Here is a 16,288-nt window from a genome sequence, read left to right as displayed (position 1 = left end):
AGACTAACATGGCTACCGATCTTGATCTTTACTAATGTATTTGTTTGGGAATACCCATTCAGTCCATTGAAAGCCGCAGACTTTATAATGGGAATAGCCAACCTTTTTGAGCCTGTGGGCACATCTGGAATTCTGACACAATGTGGTGGACACAGCAACAATATGGCTGCTACAAAATGGATGCTGCAGGAGATGGAGCCAGCCACAAAATGTCTGCTACTGCTTATCTTCAGTCATACAGGGAATATCCTTGTGCTATGCAGTTTCTGCCAAAGCAATGTTTTAAAAAATCGATACAGCCAATGAATACTCCATTGGCCAATCAGAAGCCCTGCTTTGCAAAAGCCCCAGCTGGCCCCATCTACTTACTGAAAATACTTGACGGGCGCCAGAAAAGGTATTGGCTGGCACAATCGTGCCTATGGGTACCACGTTGGGGACCCTTGCTGTATTGAAACCTGGGAGCTCTTCCATATGCATACTTCATTCTGTGTGCTCTTTTACAAATGCATGATACATTGTATCACTGGCATATGAATATAAATGAAATATGCATGCTCAAATGAGTCAGGACTTCACTTGAAATGTGCCTATTCTGATGAGTTGGACAACTATTTGGGATTACTATTTAGGTTAGTTTATTCAATTTCTAGCCCACCCTCCCTGTAAGCAAGCTCAGGGAGAGTTACAACAACGATAATCACAAAAATACAGAAAATAAACATATATAAATCAAAATCAATAAATATACAATATAAAATATAAGTTAAACAATACTAGTCTAAAGTATCGCATCTGGCATGCAAATCAAAAAATGCACTTGAAGCACTGTGGTAGCTATCAGCCAAGTTTTAAAGCAGCAGAAGATAGAACAGAACCAGAACAAGAGAGGTAGATAGGACAATTCACCATCACCTCAGCCAGAGCCATAGGCCTGGCAGAACATCTTTGTTTTACAGGCCCAGCAGAACTGCAACAGATCCTGCAGGGCCCAAATCTCAACAGGAAGAATGTTCCACCAGGCCGGCGCCAGATCCAAGAAGGCTGTGGCTCTGGTCAAGGCCAGGCAAACATCCTTAGGGCAGGGATCACCAAAAGAAGTTGATTAGCTGAGCATAAAGTTCTCTGAGGGACATATGGAGAGAGATGGTTCTGTAGCTATGTTGGTCCCAGTCTGCTAAGGACTTTAAATGTCAGAACCAAGACCTTGAACTGGATTTCAACTGGGAGCCAATGCAGCTGGCACAGCACCTGATGTATATACATTCTAAATGGTGACCACCATAAGGACATGTGCCACTGCAATTTCTGGGTCAGTCTCAATGGTAGCCCTGCAAAGAGCAAGTTGCAGAAGTCCAGCCCGAAGGTAACCATGGCATGGATCACTGTAGCTAGATCACAGGAGGAGAGATGGGGGCAAGTTGCCTTACCTGGTGGAGATGGAAAAACACAGATCTGGCAACTGCTGTGACCTGGGCTTCCATTGAAAGTAAGGCATCCAGAGTCATACCCAGACTCATCATCATTGACACAGGTGTCAGTAGTGCCCCATCAAGAGTTGGGAGCTGAATTCCCAATCCCATCAACCCATTGTCCAGATGCAGGATCTCCATTTTAACCATACAGCCAAAGCATCTAAAGCCCTGGCCAAGACATCTGGCATGATGTCAGGCTGGCCGTCCATCATCAAATATAGCTGGATGTTATCAGCATAGTGGTGACAACCCGACCCGAAACTTTGGGCCATCTGGGCAAAGGGGTGCATATAGATATTAAACATTAGAGGATTGCTCCCTGAGGGAAAGCCACATACCAAGGGATAGTGGGGTGACGTCTACTCCCCAAGTGCCACCCTCTGTCCCCAACTATGGAGGAAGGAGACTAGCCACTGCAAGGCAGCCCCACGTATCCCCATGTCAGTGAGGTGGTGAGTCAAAAGATCATAATCAACCATGTCAAATGCTGCCATTAGATCCAATAACAACAGCAGCACCAACCTGCCTCGATCCAGCTGTCAACAAAGATCATCCGTGAGGGCTCAATAGAACTTTAACCCTAGATTTGGCTATCATCTTGTGAATAGTGATATACAATTGACTGTGTGGGTGTATGCTTACATGTAGAGGTTTGGGAGATATGCCTGAGCCGAACCACAGCTTTGAAATGGGTGTTGGACTGAAAATTAGCTTCAGCACTATGCCGAAACATATTGGCAGCTTTCATGAGAACACTCAAAGGGAACTTGTGTTCTCGGGTTTTCCACAGAAACAACAAGAGTACTCATGTTGCTTAAATTACTTTGGCAATACTTTACAGGCAACATTCAGTAAATATTGGAAGTCGGCATTACTAAACTGAAGTCCAAATACTTATCAAAAGTACTTATACCTGGCCGGAGCCACAGTTGGACCGTAAATTGTCCATCCTAAAAAGCATTGTTTATACAAAGTTAGGATTTGGGCCACTAAAATAAATGGAACTGCTATTAATTTAATCTTTAACTTTCAAATCTGAAACCAGCAAGGGGTCATTTTGTAGAAAAAGAGCTGGAGGAACTCATTAGCATAGCTCATCAGCATAGCTCATTAACATATGCCACACCCCTTGACATCACCGGAAGTGTGTCATTGGCATAACTGATTTGCATATTTCACACCCCCTGACATCACCTATCCTGGCTGTTTTGGACCCAATCCTGGTCATTCAGGGCCGAAATTGGGCCCAAAATGCAAAAGGGGTTGAAAATGGCTGAATAGGGGCATGAAATGGTCAGGATCGGGCTGCTGCTGAGTGGGAGAGTGATCCACCACCCATCAGAGGCCCAATCTGGGCCGTTTCAGCCCCAATCCAGGCTGAAACGGGCCCAAAATGGCCGAGAGGTACGCGGGGCCACCTGACGTGACCTTTTTGGGGAACTGCCGGAACTGCATTCCTGCTCGTTCCCCCTCGAAATGAGCCCTGGAAACCAAAATGTGTTAGCACTTTAGAATGACTAGAATGAATACATTTCCTAAATGTTTCACATGAAATAAGTAGATCTTGGCTATATACTTTTTTCCTTTAGCAAAGAGAATGCTAGAGAAGTTGGATGAGTACTGGGTAAGAAAGGTACTCTTTAAGCCTTAGGCTGAAATCATATCCTAAAATCCCAAGGAGAACAGAGAAGAAGTATTGCTCAGTGCTGTTGTCCAGCATACTTAGTCTTGGGCCATTTCACACACCTTAAAGAGACGGCACTCAAATGGAATGCTGTCGACATCTCCGTTTGCAAAACGGATGCAGGCCATTTGGCTTCCATTTTTTTCAGTGCCTTTTCTGGGAAAATGGAAAGTGCATTTTCAAAAATGGCACCGAAAAGACAGAAGCCAAACAGCTTACAACCGTTTTGCAAACAGAAACGTCTGGATTCATGAGGAAAAGCCATCAGCGTTTGGTGAGTGGGCATGTGGAAATGGCCTTGGTCTTGCCCCGTGACTTATGTGCACCTGGCACTCACATTCCAGTCATCTGTTGTGTATTCTTTCTGTTCCTCTCCTGCTTATATCATCAAGACATCTGAGTATTTGAGAGCAAAAGAAATATGTGCAGCAGGAAGTTGTTGGGAAAGGAAAGTAGTGGGTGAGCATAGTTTTCCTACAGCTTTTTAAAAATTACAGCTAATGGTAGAAACTGAGGATTTGGGCCACTAAAATGTGGTTGAAATCTGCTAATCAATCCAGAGTAATTTAGTAAGCACCAGCAATTACGTTCAATTCTGAAAAGAAAGGTTTTAAGTGGGAGGAGAACATAGAACTACCTGTAATGCAGAATTTCACCATAATAGTTCAGCTGATATATTTGCTCGCCAAATCAAGGTGAGCCATGGTGCTATGGATAATACACCTCCTATTTCCTTGGACACTAGTATGACACAAAATGTTAAAAAATCCTACCCCCACATAATTTACTCAAGTATTCAACACTAGTTACTTCTAGTTTGATGGATAAGTCAAATTTCAAATTTCAGCAATCTGCCTTATTGTACAGTTTACTGAATGTCCCAGCCGTTGATTGTACTATGTAATCTGCCTTGGGTATCAATGAGAAAGATGAACTATAAATAACATTAATGAATTAAATAAGTCAGAATGATGATAGACTTTTAGGAGTAGTGAGATTCCAAGTTCTATTTATTTAATCACATTTCTAGACTGCCCTCCCCGTCAGATGGGCTCAGGGTGGTTTAACAACAGTTCTAATTGCTTTTAGACAAGCTACTCTACAGTAAGAATCTGGGACGCAAAATTTCGCTTGTTGCTGCTGCGCAATCAGTAGGAACTGGCCAAAGTGAAAGGTACCAATTTGCTACTAGCAGTATTCAAAATGAGTTTTTATACATAAGAATGTTAGAATGTTACTCACTGAAACCTCTCAGCTGCCATCTCTAAATTTTCCAGCAAAGTGATACTTTCTCATCTGCCATCTTTAATGCACATCTAATTAAAGCATATAGAATGAAAAAAGAGTATGACACAATTTAAAATATCATTTTAAGTACAGCAAATGTGTCACATGACTGTTGACTGCCTTTTTACTGTTCTGATTGGGCCTGAAGCTGGTGGCACAATTGCACGATTGTGGTTGTTCTATTAGGAAACTTCCCTGGCCAAACAAGAAACAACATTTTTAAAAAAATGATGCTTCATATTAGCAGTTGGTACAAGAGATGGGCAGAAACCAGGAAAATTCCAAACTGTGCAGTTCGTGGTTTGTTGCATTTCACGAACCACGAACTTTCATGAACTTGCCCCAGTTCGCAAACTGGTTCGTTCAGTTCTTGAAAACATCACTTCTGGGTCAGCAGAAGGTCTGCAGAGAGCCCCCCCATTGCCTAGGAAAATGATTAATTAATGCCAGGCTGTCTGCAGTGACGAACCAAAATACAAACCAAATAAACTGGGCTAAAATACACCATGGTTTGTGAGAAATTAGCTCCCATGAAATGCTGGTTCGTAACGAACTTTGGTTTGTATTTCGGTTTGTGTCCACCTCTGGTCGGCACTAAAGCTCTGTTACTGGTTCTTAATTGGGATCTCCCGTCCTACAATACACCTCTTAAAATCAGCCTTAATGGGTCAAAACAAAATATGGCAGGAAAGAACTATATATGCATATGGAAAGAACTGATCTTTGTAACTTGCTATGTTTTATGCATATTTTACTGTTGTACTCATGAGTATTGAATTTTTGGGTAGTTTGACCTACATTAAGACAGCCTAACTCCTACTCTGGGAATCATAATTTTGAGGAATATGAGATGCTGAGGAAAGCTAGCAAATGATCTTTCTAATGTTCTTAGCATGACATCTTTGCATCAGAGTTCATGGATTCTTGTAAACTCATGAAATATCACTCCTCCTTAAATTCCCAGAGATGATTTTAAACTTTATTATGAAGAGACAATGGATTTACTCTCAAATACTGGTGGCTGCTGAAACACTCTCAGCTATCCTGTTCCTCAGAACTGCTTTTTACAAATAGCACAGACAGTATGAGTTCAGAGGGGGAAGAATATTTTGACAATACTTGGCTCTGGTTACAACTACCAAGATTTGCTGGCCAAACCATTTGCATGTTTCAGTTCACAGCACCATATATTTTCAGTTATTCAGCTTTAAACAATAGCAACAGATAGAGGGCCTTTGTTTCAGCCAGCAAAAGTCTAATTCTGAAAAACGAGCTGCTGCTGGCTGTAACTCTTGACAAGCACATTTATTAGAGACAAATCATGGACGGGTCACAGATGAAAAACCTTTCACATGAGCCAGACATCCTGCACTGATGACAGAGTGCAAACTAGTTAAGAAAAAGGAAGAATGGTATGCTTCTTACTAACATATATACTTGTGCGTGAGTGGGTGTATCAATTTTACTGTATATTATAATGGTGTGTTTGGTAGGTGGTTGAAGTGCTAACAATGCACAAAGGTGGGTTTTCTCCTGCATGTTTCCTGCCTTACCCTTCATATATAGCGCCTACTGGCAAGGGGTACTGCAAAATGCCATATAACTAGTATTTAACAACAGTTAAACATTTGTATGTTACAAAATTGCAAAAGATGTCAGAGGAAGCTATGTAAAGGAACCCATCTGAAATTAAACATAGCCCTAGTGTTGTCAAAAGGGGTGTCTAGGACAGGATAGCAATGTTGCCACCTCCCTTTTTCTTTCCTTGCTGCCCTCTCACCTCAGAAGCCAGAGGAGTTAATGAGGAGTTCTTTGCTTCCCCCTTATTTTTGAACTGCTCTCTCCCCAGATATAATCCTTAAATTATATGTATAAAAATATTATACGTAATATTATCTATACACACCTAAGGACCCACACGTACTTGCAGAGAAATCTCATTGTCCCCTCCCCCACTATTTCCTCTCTCCCTTCCCTGAAAGCCCTCTAGCCCCTCCCCCTTTCCCACTTCCTTCTGTCTTTCCCGCCCACCAGCCAACCTACCTTTATCTGCTCCCCTGTTTTCAGCTTTCTCAACTTCCTTCCCCCTGGCAGCCTCTACCCAGGGAAACTCGTGCCCAGTGTATAGTGTCAGCCATTGAGCTGAGCCCGGTTGTGTGGTGTGGTGTGGTGCTGGCTGCTGGCTGCTGGGCTCAGTCACACAGTGGAGAACCATAAGGACTTGCAAGAGGCATCTCATATTTCCCTGAACCACCTTGCCCATACTATATCTTCTTTCTTTCCTCCTGGCAGTCTCCATATCTTCACATCCCCCTGCTTCTTATCTCCTTCCAGCCACTCAGACACCAACCTACATAATTTCTTCTGGAGCCTCTCCAGGGCTCCCTTGGCGCCTGAGGCCAGTGCTTGCCAGGCTCATGCTGCCAACAACTTCCTGTGGGCCTGGCTGAGATGGAGCTTCCTGGGCAATGGCAGGAGAAGTATGAGTCAGCTGGGTGGCTGGAGGCTGTTGCCCATGGTTGTGCCAGAGTTAAAAAATGATTTTACTACACATGCAATTTTACTTCTTCATCTCTTAACAGTCAAGAAGATTTAGCTTCAAGAGAAATAAATCCTGCTTGAACAGAGGAAGAATAAATTTAACTTTCCAATCTAAAAACTCAGGATGCTCCAAAAGATTATCATTTATAGTATCAATTCAGTTAGTACCGCATCCACGGAGTCTGTTAGAGTGTGGAATACCACAAAACCTTCTCAACAACGATGCTGACGGCAAGGGATTCAAATATGCAAGCATAAATGTATCTTTACTTTGAGAGAGTTAACTCAAATAGTTTAGCATTTATCAGAGGAGGGATACCAACTGAATGAGAAGAACATACTCTGAGAGCTCTAACCAATGTGCTGACATAATTAAGATCTCTCAAACATCTTTTGATTACTTACTCAGTTCACTGCTACTCTGCCAATATATTTCCCATTTTGAAGGGTAGTGAGAACTCTGTAGTAAAATGTGTATCTTCACTGCCCCCTCCTTTCCCTTGACTGCAGATATAAATTCTAACTTAAAACTGGAAACTGGGGTGGGTCCAGCCATCCTCCAATGAGCCTTCCTCCAGCCTAAGGAGCCTTTCTTCAGTGGAAGAACCACTTCAGTTGAAGGGAGGCTTCAAGACTTTGCTCAGTGGCATGGGATGACACAGGGGGGACTCCACCCCAATGGCTTCAGTCCTAAGCAGCACAGGCAGAGTTGTGCCAGAGGAGGAGGGCAACATCTGGGCTTCCCCCTTTCACTGCAGCCTTCTTTGCCTATTGAACTCATACTCATTTGGAATAGTGAGCTCAGTGGAGGGTGGAAATTGGGAATGTGCAGCAGGAGGAGGGAATCAGCAAAAAAAGGGCCTTCCTCTTCTCCATAAATGGAAAAGCCATTCCAGGGGAAGAGCTACTGCTGTTCGGTCAGAATAGCACCATAAAGTCCAAGCCTTAGCATGGAAAAGAGCTAAAAATTTTGGGCTAAGTCAACCAGGGGCCCCAAAGACTGTATTCTAGACTGTATTCTACGAGTCTTCCTTTTTTCTATCACTGTCCTTGGGTGGGTTGATTCTGATGGTGGAAATGGGCAGAAGGAAAGGATTAACCCTTCCACAAACCATTACACCATTTGTTGAGGACATCATAGGGAAAAGTGGCAACAACCAGATTTCCTCCATTGTACCTTGAACTGACGTCATTCATAACTTTTGGTAGATTTTGTGTTTTCTGTTAGCAGCTATGTTCCTGAGAATATGATGGTAAAGAAATGGTCATTGCATCACATGCTGTTCATATTTTAGGTTATATATCTCATTTTGTATGGGCTGTAACTTGCCCAGTTTTATAGGGTTTTAAAAACATATATATATTATAAAAAAAAAATCTGGAAACTACCGTTTAACATTTCTTGACAGTTGTTAAATTAAGGTAATGAAAAATGAAATCATGAGATTTGTGCTTTGTTCTGTGTAATTTTATAGAACAAAATATGGTTTGAAACACAGTACAAAACTTACAGTGTGAAACTACTGTATTCTGCTGTGGTATGTTTTCTATCCAGAAATGTATTTTTGAATGAAAGAACAACTTGATGTTACTTGAAAATTAATATGAATTTGGACTTAAAACGTTATGTATTACAAGGCACGATTTAAACAATTAATATGAAATTCTGGTCCAAGTCATGTGTAAAATGTAATCAGTACTAGAGGTGGGCACGATCCAAAAAAAATTACCAATCAAGCTGATTGGGGATGCTGGCAATGACCCCAAATCACCGATCCACACCGATCATCTCCTGTTTCCGATCCGTGGATTGGATCGGGGAGGCCAAAGCGGAGGGGCGCCCCGCTGTTCCCAGCTATGTGGGAAGGTGGGTGGTGGCGGCGACCACCAGGCCCGGCGGGCCCAGGGAGGGGACATTCACACACACACACACACACACACACACACACACACACACACACACACACACACACACACTTAGAGCTGAGGGGGAAAAAAGTTTTTAACCCGGCGACGAGCCGCCTCCCCTCAGGGAGGGGACGTTCACACACACTTGGAGCAGAGGGGGGAGAAAGTTTTTAACCTGGCGACGAGCCGCCTCCTCTCAGGGAGGGGACGTTCACAAGCACACACACACACACACACACAGAGCAGAGGGGGGGAAAGTTTTTAACCCATCCCTGCCTCTCCAAATAGAGAGAGAGACACACCGTCAACATGTTTCAGCCAGCTTTTAAAAAAAAAGCAGGGACAGAATCCTCCATTCCTCCCCACCCGATTTTAAAAGCAAGCAGCCAGTCTTCCAAAAGCATATTTTAAACATACACACAGAGCCGTGAATGAGGTTTTCCCACAAAATACAGTGTTTTAAAAGCAGGTTAAAAACAGAGAGTGACAGACAGAAAAACAGCCATTCCTCTTACAAAGCCCCGTTTTTTTTAAAAGCAAAAAAAGTTTGGAGTGTCCAGGGCTACAGAACACCCCCTTCCCCCTCCCTCCCCTGGGTCTCTTCTCCCAACTGGTGAGTGCGTTGCTGCTCCATGGTTGGAAGGAAGCCCTGCTAATCAAGGAAAGCTGGGCTTCCATTCAGGTTTCCAGGGCGACAGAAGGAGGGCAAACACAGCTCAGGCATTCCCCTGGCTCCGTTGCCCCGGGAATAGATTACTGGCGCCTGATTGTCTGCATCCCCGATCAGATCCCGATGGCCCAAATCAAGCCCCGATGAAGGCCCCCCCCCAAACACTGGATCAGTCGCCGTGGATGACACCGATCCCCCGGGTCCTGATCGCGCGAATGCCATTATCGTGGGAATTTTTCTATCGTAATGCCGATCTTGCCCATCTAATCAGTACTTTGTGCTTAAAGCTTGAATATAGCAGGCTACATTCTTGCCAGTTCAAGGTGCTCAAAATTCCACAGTAGGTGGGTTAGAGAAATGGTCAGCTTTTGCCCCAGACCCATTGTTGGGTTTATATGTGGCACAAGGGGTAAATGCAGCAGGCCGTATTCACCCCCTGAGTCCAAGGCTCTCCAACCACTTTGAGGAAAGGTTGTCCTCTCTTAGACTCTGAATTCATGCCATGTGCTTATTTTAACCTAGTTCTGTCTTGGCTCACCTATATACTCTGCTCTGCTGCCAAAACAGAAAAATGTTATCGCCACTCTTTGGGATTCTTTTTGCTGAACAAGCATGTTGTAAAGCATCAAACTATTGCTTAGTTTTTCCTATGGCAGGGATACTTGTTTAAAAAATGGCATATTGCATATATGGGAATCTGTAAATTATAAGTATGCTATGAAGTTTGACATTTGAAATTCAGAACCAGTGTTTATTTTTAAAAATTGTTGCTGTTTACTGCATCTTATTTTTCCTCCTCTATCACTACTGAAACATCCTTTTACAGCCTTCAACACCTTATAATTTTATGAATTCAACTTTTTCATTTAGGAATGAATGGAGAGGGGAGGAAATGCCCCCTAAGAGTATATCTTTAATGTTTTCATTTTTCTTTCTCAGTCTTTATGTACAAATGGATAAGCAAATAAAATATTTACTGTAATGCTGTTTGTATTCAAGGATTGCGTTATCATTTATTTTGTTGGCATATCTGCATTACAAATTTATATTTCTATTTTATGAGCTTACCTGTTTTATGAGCTTACCTTCTTGGAAGAATCCTATGAATTGTAGTTTGATGAGGGTGTTGAAAATTCTCTGGTAGAGAATCCCAGTTGCCTCACATGTAAGTACAGTTTCCATTTTATCCTGATTGGAATGAATAACTATAAACTAGTTAAAATCTCTACGTATGTACTGGTCACCTCATTTAGAGTGAGACAAAATGATAACATGCTCAATTTATCTTACTTTATACTTTCCCCCATTTAACAGGTTTTGCTAAAAGATCCTTTGTATATTGGATTGAGACATAAACGAATCAGAGGCCAAACTTACGATGACCTTCTAGATGAATTTATGCAAGCTGTGACTAACCGGTAACTGCTTATATTTGTATTTACACTGTATAATGACACTGAATCTTACTTTTCTCAGGAACAAAAGTGTAGCAGCTAAGAGGAGATATATTTTGCTTTTTTTGGTTCTTTAAAACTTTATAACACACAGTTGATACATGGAGCTTATTTATTTATAGAGTTATGATGTTGTGAATGTACTCGTATAGAATAGCAACAAGATGTCCCTGGAAACATGACTATTATTATATTAAGAAAATCACAGTTGAAAATACTTAATTTATATTGAAGGAAAGAATTGGATCAGGCGGCCATTATGGTAAATTCCATTGCTAAATTCTCGGAAACTTCCTTATTATATGCAGTGACCCGACAAAGGTCATTTCCACACATCCTAATGTCATGCAGCACTCATGGAAGGAGGGCATCTTCATGGTGCGATTTCTGATGTCATCGCACCGAGAAGATTTCCTTGTTCCGTGAATGTTGCGCAATGTTAGGATGTGTGGAAACAACCTCAGTAAATACGAACTATTCCATATGTTGCAAAATTCATGTATAGTAATCACTGTTTGTATAGGAATTGTGGGAAAATCCATGTGGTACTCTTAATAGGCAATGAGCAGTAAGTGCATATGAACTCCCAGCCCCAAATCCCCAACCTTGTAATCATCACATGTTATTATCTCTTTATAGGTTCCACGTAAATCTTTATACATAAGCCTTTCCTAATAACCAGTTTATAAAGCATATTCTGACTAGAAATGCTGAGCATTTGAAAGTGAACCTGGCAATCAAATGTACCCAGTTTGACATTTACCGTCAGACTGTGAGCTGATCAAAGATATATTCTGCTTGCGTCAAGCAACAGTTTGCAGCTGCCTGTAGGTCAGAAGCCAAATCACAGATGATTGATAGATCAGCTGGGAGTTAGGTTCTGATCTCGTAGCACTTCCCTCTGTCTAGCCCTTGTTGTGCTGGGACACAAGACAGCTTTGGTGGAAAAAGAAGGCAACCCACAGTCGATGAGGTATCATCTGAGAATGAGCTTCTCACTCCCCTTAGAAAAATCACTACACACTGAAGAACAGAAGCTGACTCCCACCTGATCTCTCATAAGCTGGGAGTCGGCTTCTAATGGCTGCACATAGCCTGTGCCTGCAAACCAACGTGAGCAAGTTGCAGACAGCTGAACTGCCTGATTAATGCTTTGCTGGTTGCCACTGGCAACAGCATGGGAGTGGAACTGGCAGGTACTCAAACACCCCTAATCCTCACACATTTTAAATTATTGTTTACAAGTATAGGCTAACATAATGAACATGAACCCTCTTTTTTAAATTAAAGAAGTTACACGTTGCCTCTTTAATAACATAGATCTCATAGCTGCCATGCAGGATCCATACAACTGCTTAGAACCACATGGAAAGGTGGGGTATAAATAAAATCTAGAATGGAAACTAGAGTGGAATGCTAGGAGTCTCAGGATCAGGGTTGATATGCTGGGTTAGGATCAGAACATAAACAAAATAGGCATGTGAATACATCACAATCTGTAGATTTTGCAAGATTCTTCCCATCCCCCCCAATCTTGTCAGATGTTTTATTAATTAAAAAAACCCTTTTCATTGCATTGAGATGCTTGGATATTTGATACTCAAGAATTGAACAGGTTGTTCACCTCTGCTTGCAGGATCCTTTCTCAGAGGAAAATGGAAAAAACTTATTTATCCATATTTATTAAACTGAAAGGCAAGTGTATAGTGCAACTTTAGGGTTTTCATTTTTTTGAAAAATAAATGTATTTTGCAGTAAAAGAGGTAAAGGTAGTCCCCTGTGCAAGCACAGAGTCATTACTGACTCATGGGAGGACGTCGCATCATGACATTTTCTTGGCAGACTTTTTACGGGGTGGTTTGCCATTGCCTTCCCCAGTCATCTACACTTTACCCCCAGGAAACTGGGTACTCATTTTACCTCGGAAGGATGGAAGGCTGAGTCAACCTTGAGCTGGCTACCTGAACCCGGCTTCTGCCAGGATCAAACTCAGGTTGTGAGCAGAGCTTGGGCTGCAGTACTGCAGCTTACCACTCTGCGCCACGGGGGACACAGTAGTATCTTGTAGTAGTTAAATAAAAATGTATAGATTTCAGAATGATGGTTCAACATTTCATTACAGAATCACAGGACTTGCCATTAATTTATTCATTTGGTGTAGTCTTTTCTTTTGGCAAGGAAATGTATTGGGAAGAAATAAGATACATGTGACTCTTACTGGAAATCATTAAGGAATGGCTGGGCTGCACAGCAATTTCAATAGCAACTAGATAAATAATATTAAATACTAGAGATAGTCAGATCTGAGACCCATTCTGGATTCACAGCTACCACTGGCTCCACATTCTAATGTTTGTTCTTGGAAATTCTCCTGGAAGTCATTATGGTGATCATATCACATTGTGGGAAGAGCGTAGACTTTTGTTGACATGCAGATTCATGGGTATTGAGAAACATTGTAAATGGGTCGAAATTATGCAGAGGGTGGAAGTTCAAATATGACATCGGATCCAATAATTCAGTTGTGCAAGGACCACAGATCTTTCCTGTTTCCCCCTGGCATTCCCTTCGTACTTTGGAAAAATAGATTCCCAGTGTCATGGCACATGCCTGAAGTAATAGCCCACATGTTGGCTTCCATCTAAACATTAAGCAACCAAATGGATGGTAACTGTTCTTGATGGCAGTGCCAAAAAAGTCAGGCATGTTCCTCGCTGCCCGTTGGCTGGAATATTTTTTGAAATAACTGTTTATCTTTTTTGTTTCAACAAATTATTCACTGTATGAAACTGAAATCACCTCATGATGACTTTACTAGATCAAAGGTAGTGTGAGAACTTGGCCTTATTTAAGGAGAAAGTTGTGGTCAGATTAACACTAACAGTTTTACATTATAAAATGTTTAGTTGTCTTATGAATTGAATATGATCAGTGGTGCTAAAGATTTTGTTTATAAAGTTTGCTCTCCATTAGAGCATCTGCAACATATCACTTTATTATTTCTGACTTTCAGAACTGAAGGTTTTAATTTGTGTTCTCAGAATCTGAAAAGATTTATTTGTTGTTTTAATCTGTATGTATCCTTCAGCAACTGAGGAAGGCGTTTATCAAAAAAGCATGACAAAGAACATACAGTGTAGTTTGCAAAATGGCTAGTATAGCAAGAAATACGAACATATTTCCTAGTATGTCGAACATCCATAAGCTGTGCATTTTGGAATAAAAAGTCAAGCCATTGTATATGGTTTGGTCTTTAACAATTTTAGATGTACTTTTTGGTTCATAACATGTTTTTAAGAGAGTGGTTTTTAAAATGCAGAGTGAAATAGTTGTTGACAAAGAGTTGAAAGTCTGGGTGGCTTTATATATTTTCCCAATAATAGAGAGAAACAGAAGACAGTATGGAAGTGCGGCTTCTGTATATTTAAGAGTTGTATGGAAGAGTAATTTTGGGCAGGAATGTCCTGTATGCAAGGATGAAGAGTCTCAGTTCTTTTGAGAGGGGACTTAGAGTGGTAGATGGTATTGCCATATCTCATGGAAGAAAAAAGCCAAAGCAGAAAATGGGTTGGAACTGAAAGTGCTACTGGTATGACAGTACTTATGCCAAAACACATTAGGAGCTGTTCCGCCAGGCGTATGGCTGATGCTGGGTCGGACCCCTGCTGGCCGAATAGGGTAGAACAGAGCCCTCCCTATCAAAACATCCAACTCCAAAGAAACTTTACTGACCGTGGAAATGGTTTAACTGAATTAATTTAGTGCTGTGCTGTATTTGTATTTTAAATATTTATATTGTATTTATTGTGTTTTAACTGAAAAATTTTAATATGCATAAATGTAATCCGCCTTGAGCCTGCTAATGTGGGGAGGGTGGAATAGAAATTGAAATAAATAAATGGATGGATGGATGAATAATTTATCTTACCAACTTTGTAATGATCTCTTTATGCTTTGTGGATAGGGTGTTTATTTTTTTGCTGTTTATGTCCATTAGCTTGTTTTTACTTGCTTCTTTAATTGTTTAATTATAAGCAACCTTGAGCAGGTCTCTGAAAAGGCAGCACATAAATAAATAAATAAATAAATAAATAAATAAATGCCAATGAAGCAGCACATTGGAAATTGAAATATAAAGTATTTCAATTTCAATATAAAATATATATTTCAATATAAAATATAAAAATATAAAAAATTTTGGTATGTGAAGGGTAATTTTTGCCTCCTCCCATTGCAGACCTCGCACTGGCTCCACCCCTCAAATCTCCAGGAATTTCCTAAAGAAGTTGCCAACCATAGTTTTCTTCCATATTTTGTCCTTGAGTCGAATGGGGGAAGGGCTACAATGTGAAGTATGAAAGTTGCATTCCACAGACTCCATTCTGCTTGCAGTACTTTATTTATTTGTTTATTTATTTGTTTATTTATTTACTTATTTATTTATGTCATTTATAATGCATACTTTAGATCCAGCTCATTACTTTTTACACATTATAGTTTGTTTAAATACATGGTAATATAAAATAGGTCATCTCTATAAGCAAGTTAGGAAAGGAAGTATATACAAGACTGATTTAAATCCAGTCTTGTGACAGATCTAGCAGTGATGCTGAGATTTTCTTCTAATAGGTGTGCTGAAGAATTACTTGGCTGAGAAAAGACAGCCATTTCTGAAATGCAAGGAGATTTTAATTACTTGATTGAATTATTCCCTGGTAGTACTAGGTTCAGTAACATTCATGACATTTCTTTGAAAACCACACTTTAGTCTCTGCTTCTGAATTTATAATTGCTCTGATTTTCTAAACAACTGTAAAGAAAATTAAATCTGAAGTGTGGGAAAATGAACTGTGGTCATGTTTGCTGCGCTATATAGATTTGCTTAATTGGTACTTTATTTGTAAGGTTGCCAGACTGCAGCTGGTAATCCCCAGGAGGAATTGGGGGTGGCCACTTGTGTTTGCCATGACATCACTTCTGGTAAATACCAGAAATGATGACTTTAGGTTCTCTAGGATTTACAAAAACTCTATGGTTTTATTGTAGCATTTTTGTAAAATGCTAGAGTTTGTCATGTCCAGTTTTTAGCAGAAGTGATGTAAGAGCACCAGCGTGAGGCTGGCATGACTTCCTCCCCCGTTTCCTTCCACTGGCGCTTCAGGTGTCAGCAGGCAACAAGCTTAGATGATGGGAAGCCTCCCTATTTATTTAACATCCACTATGAAGCTTTTTCTTAATTCAGCTCTATAAGGCCCTTATGCTGTATCTC

At 40.9% G+C, this 16,288-nt stretch overlaps 1 protein-coding gene across 1 annotated transcript in view; it reads left to right on the top strand.

Moving 5' to 3' along the window:
• The window catches only part of ME1 (malic enzyme 1), a 201,460-nt gene that overhangs the window by 107,529 nt on the left and 77,643 nt on the right, over nt 1–16,288 (top strand). The window contains exon 6 of the mRNA XM_054999642.1: nt 10,880–10,983. Coding sequence (XP_054855617.1) covers nt 10,880–10,983 — 104 coding nt within the window. The remainder of the gene's footprint in view (nt 1–10,879; nt 10,984–16,288) is intronic.

Source organism: Eublepharis macularius, chromosome 1 (assembly GCF_028583425.1).
Source record: "Eublepharis macularius isolate TG4126 chromosome 1, MPM_Emac_v1.0, whole genome shotgun sequence".
Taxonomy (NCBI): domain Eukaryota; kingdom Metazoa; phylum Chordata; class Lepidosauria; order Squamata; family Eublepharidae; genus Eublepharis; species Eublepharis macularius.
This window is presented reverse-complemented; position numbering and strand designations above follow the sequence as displayed.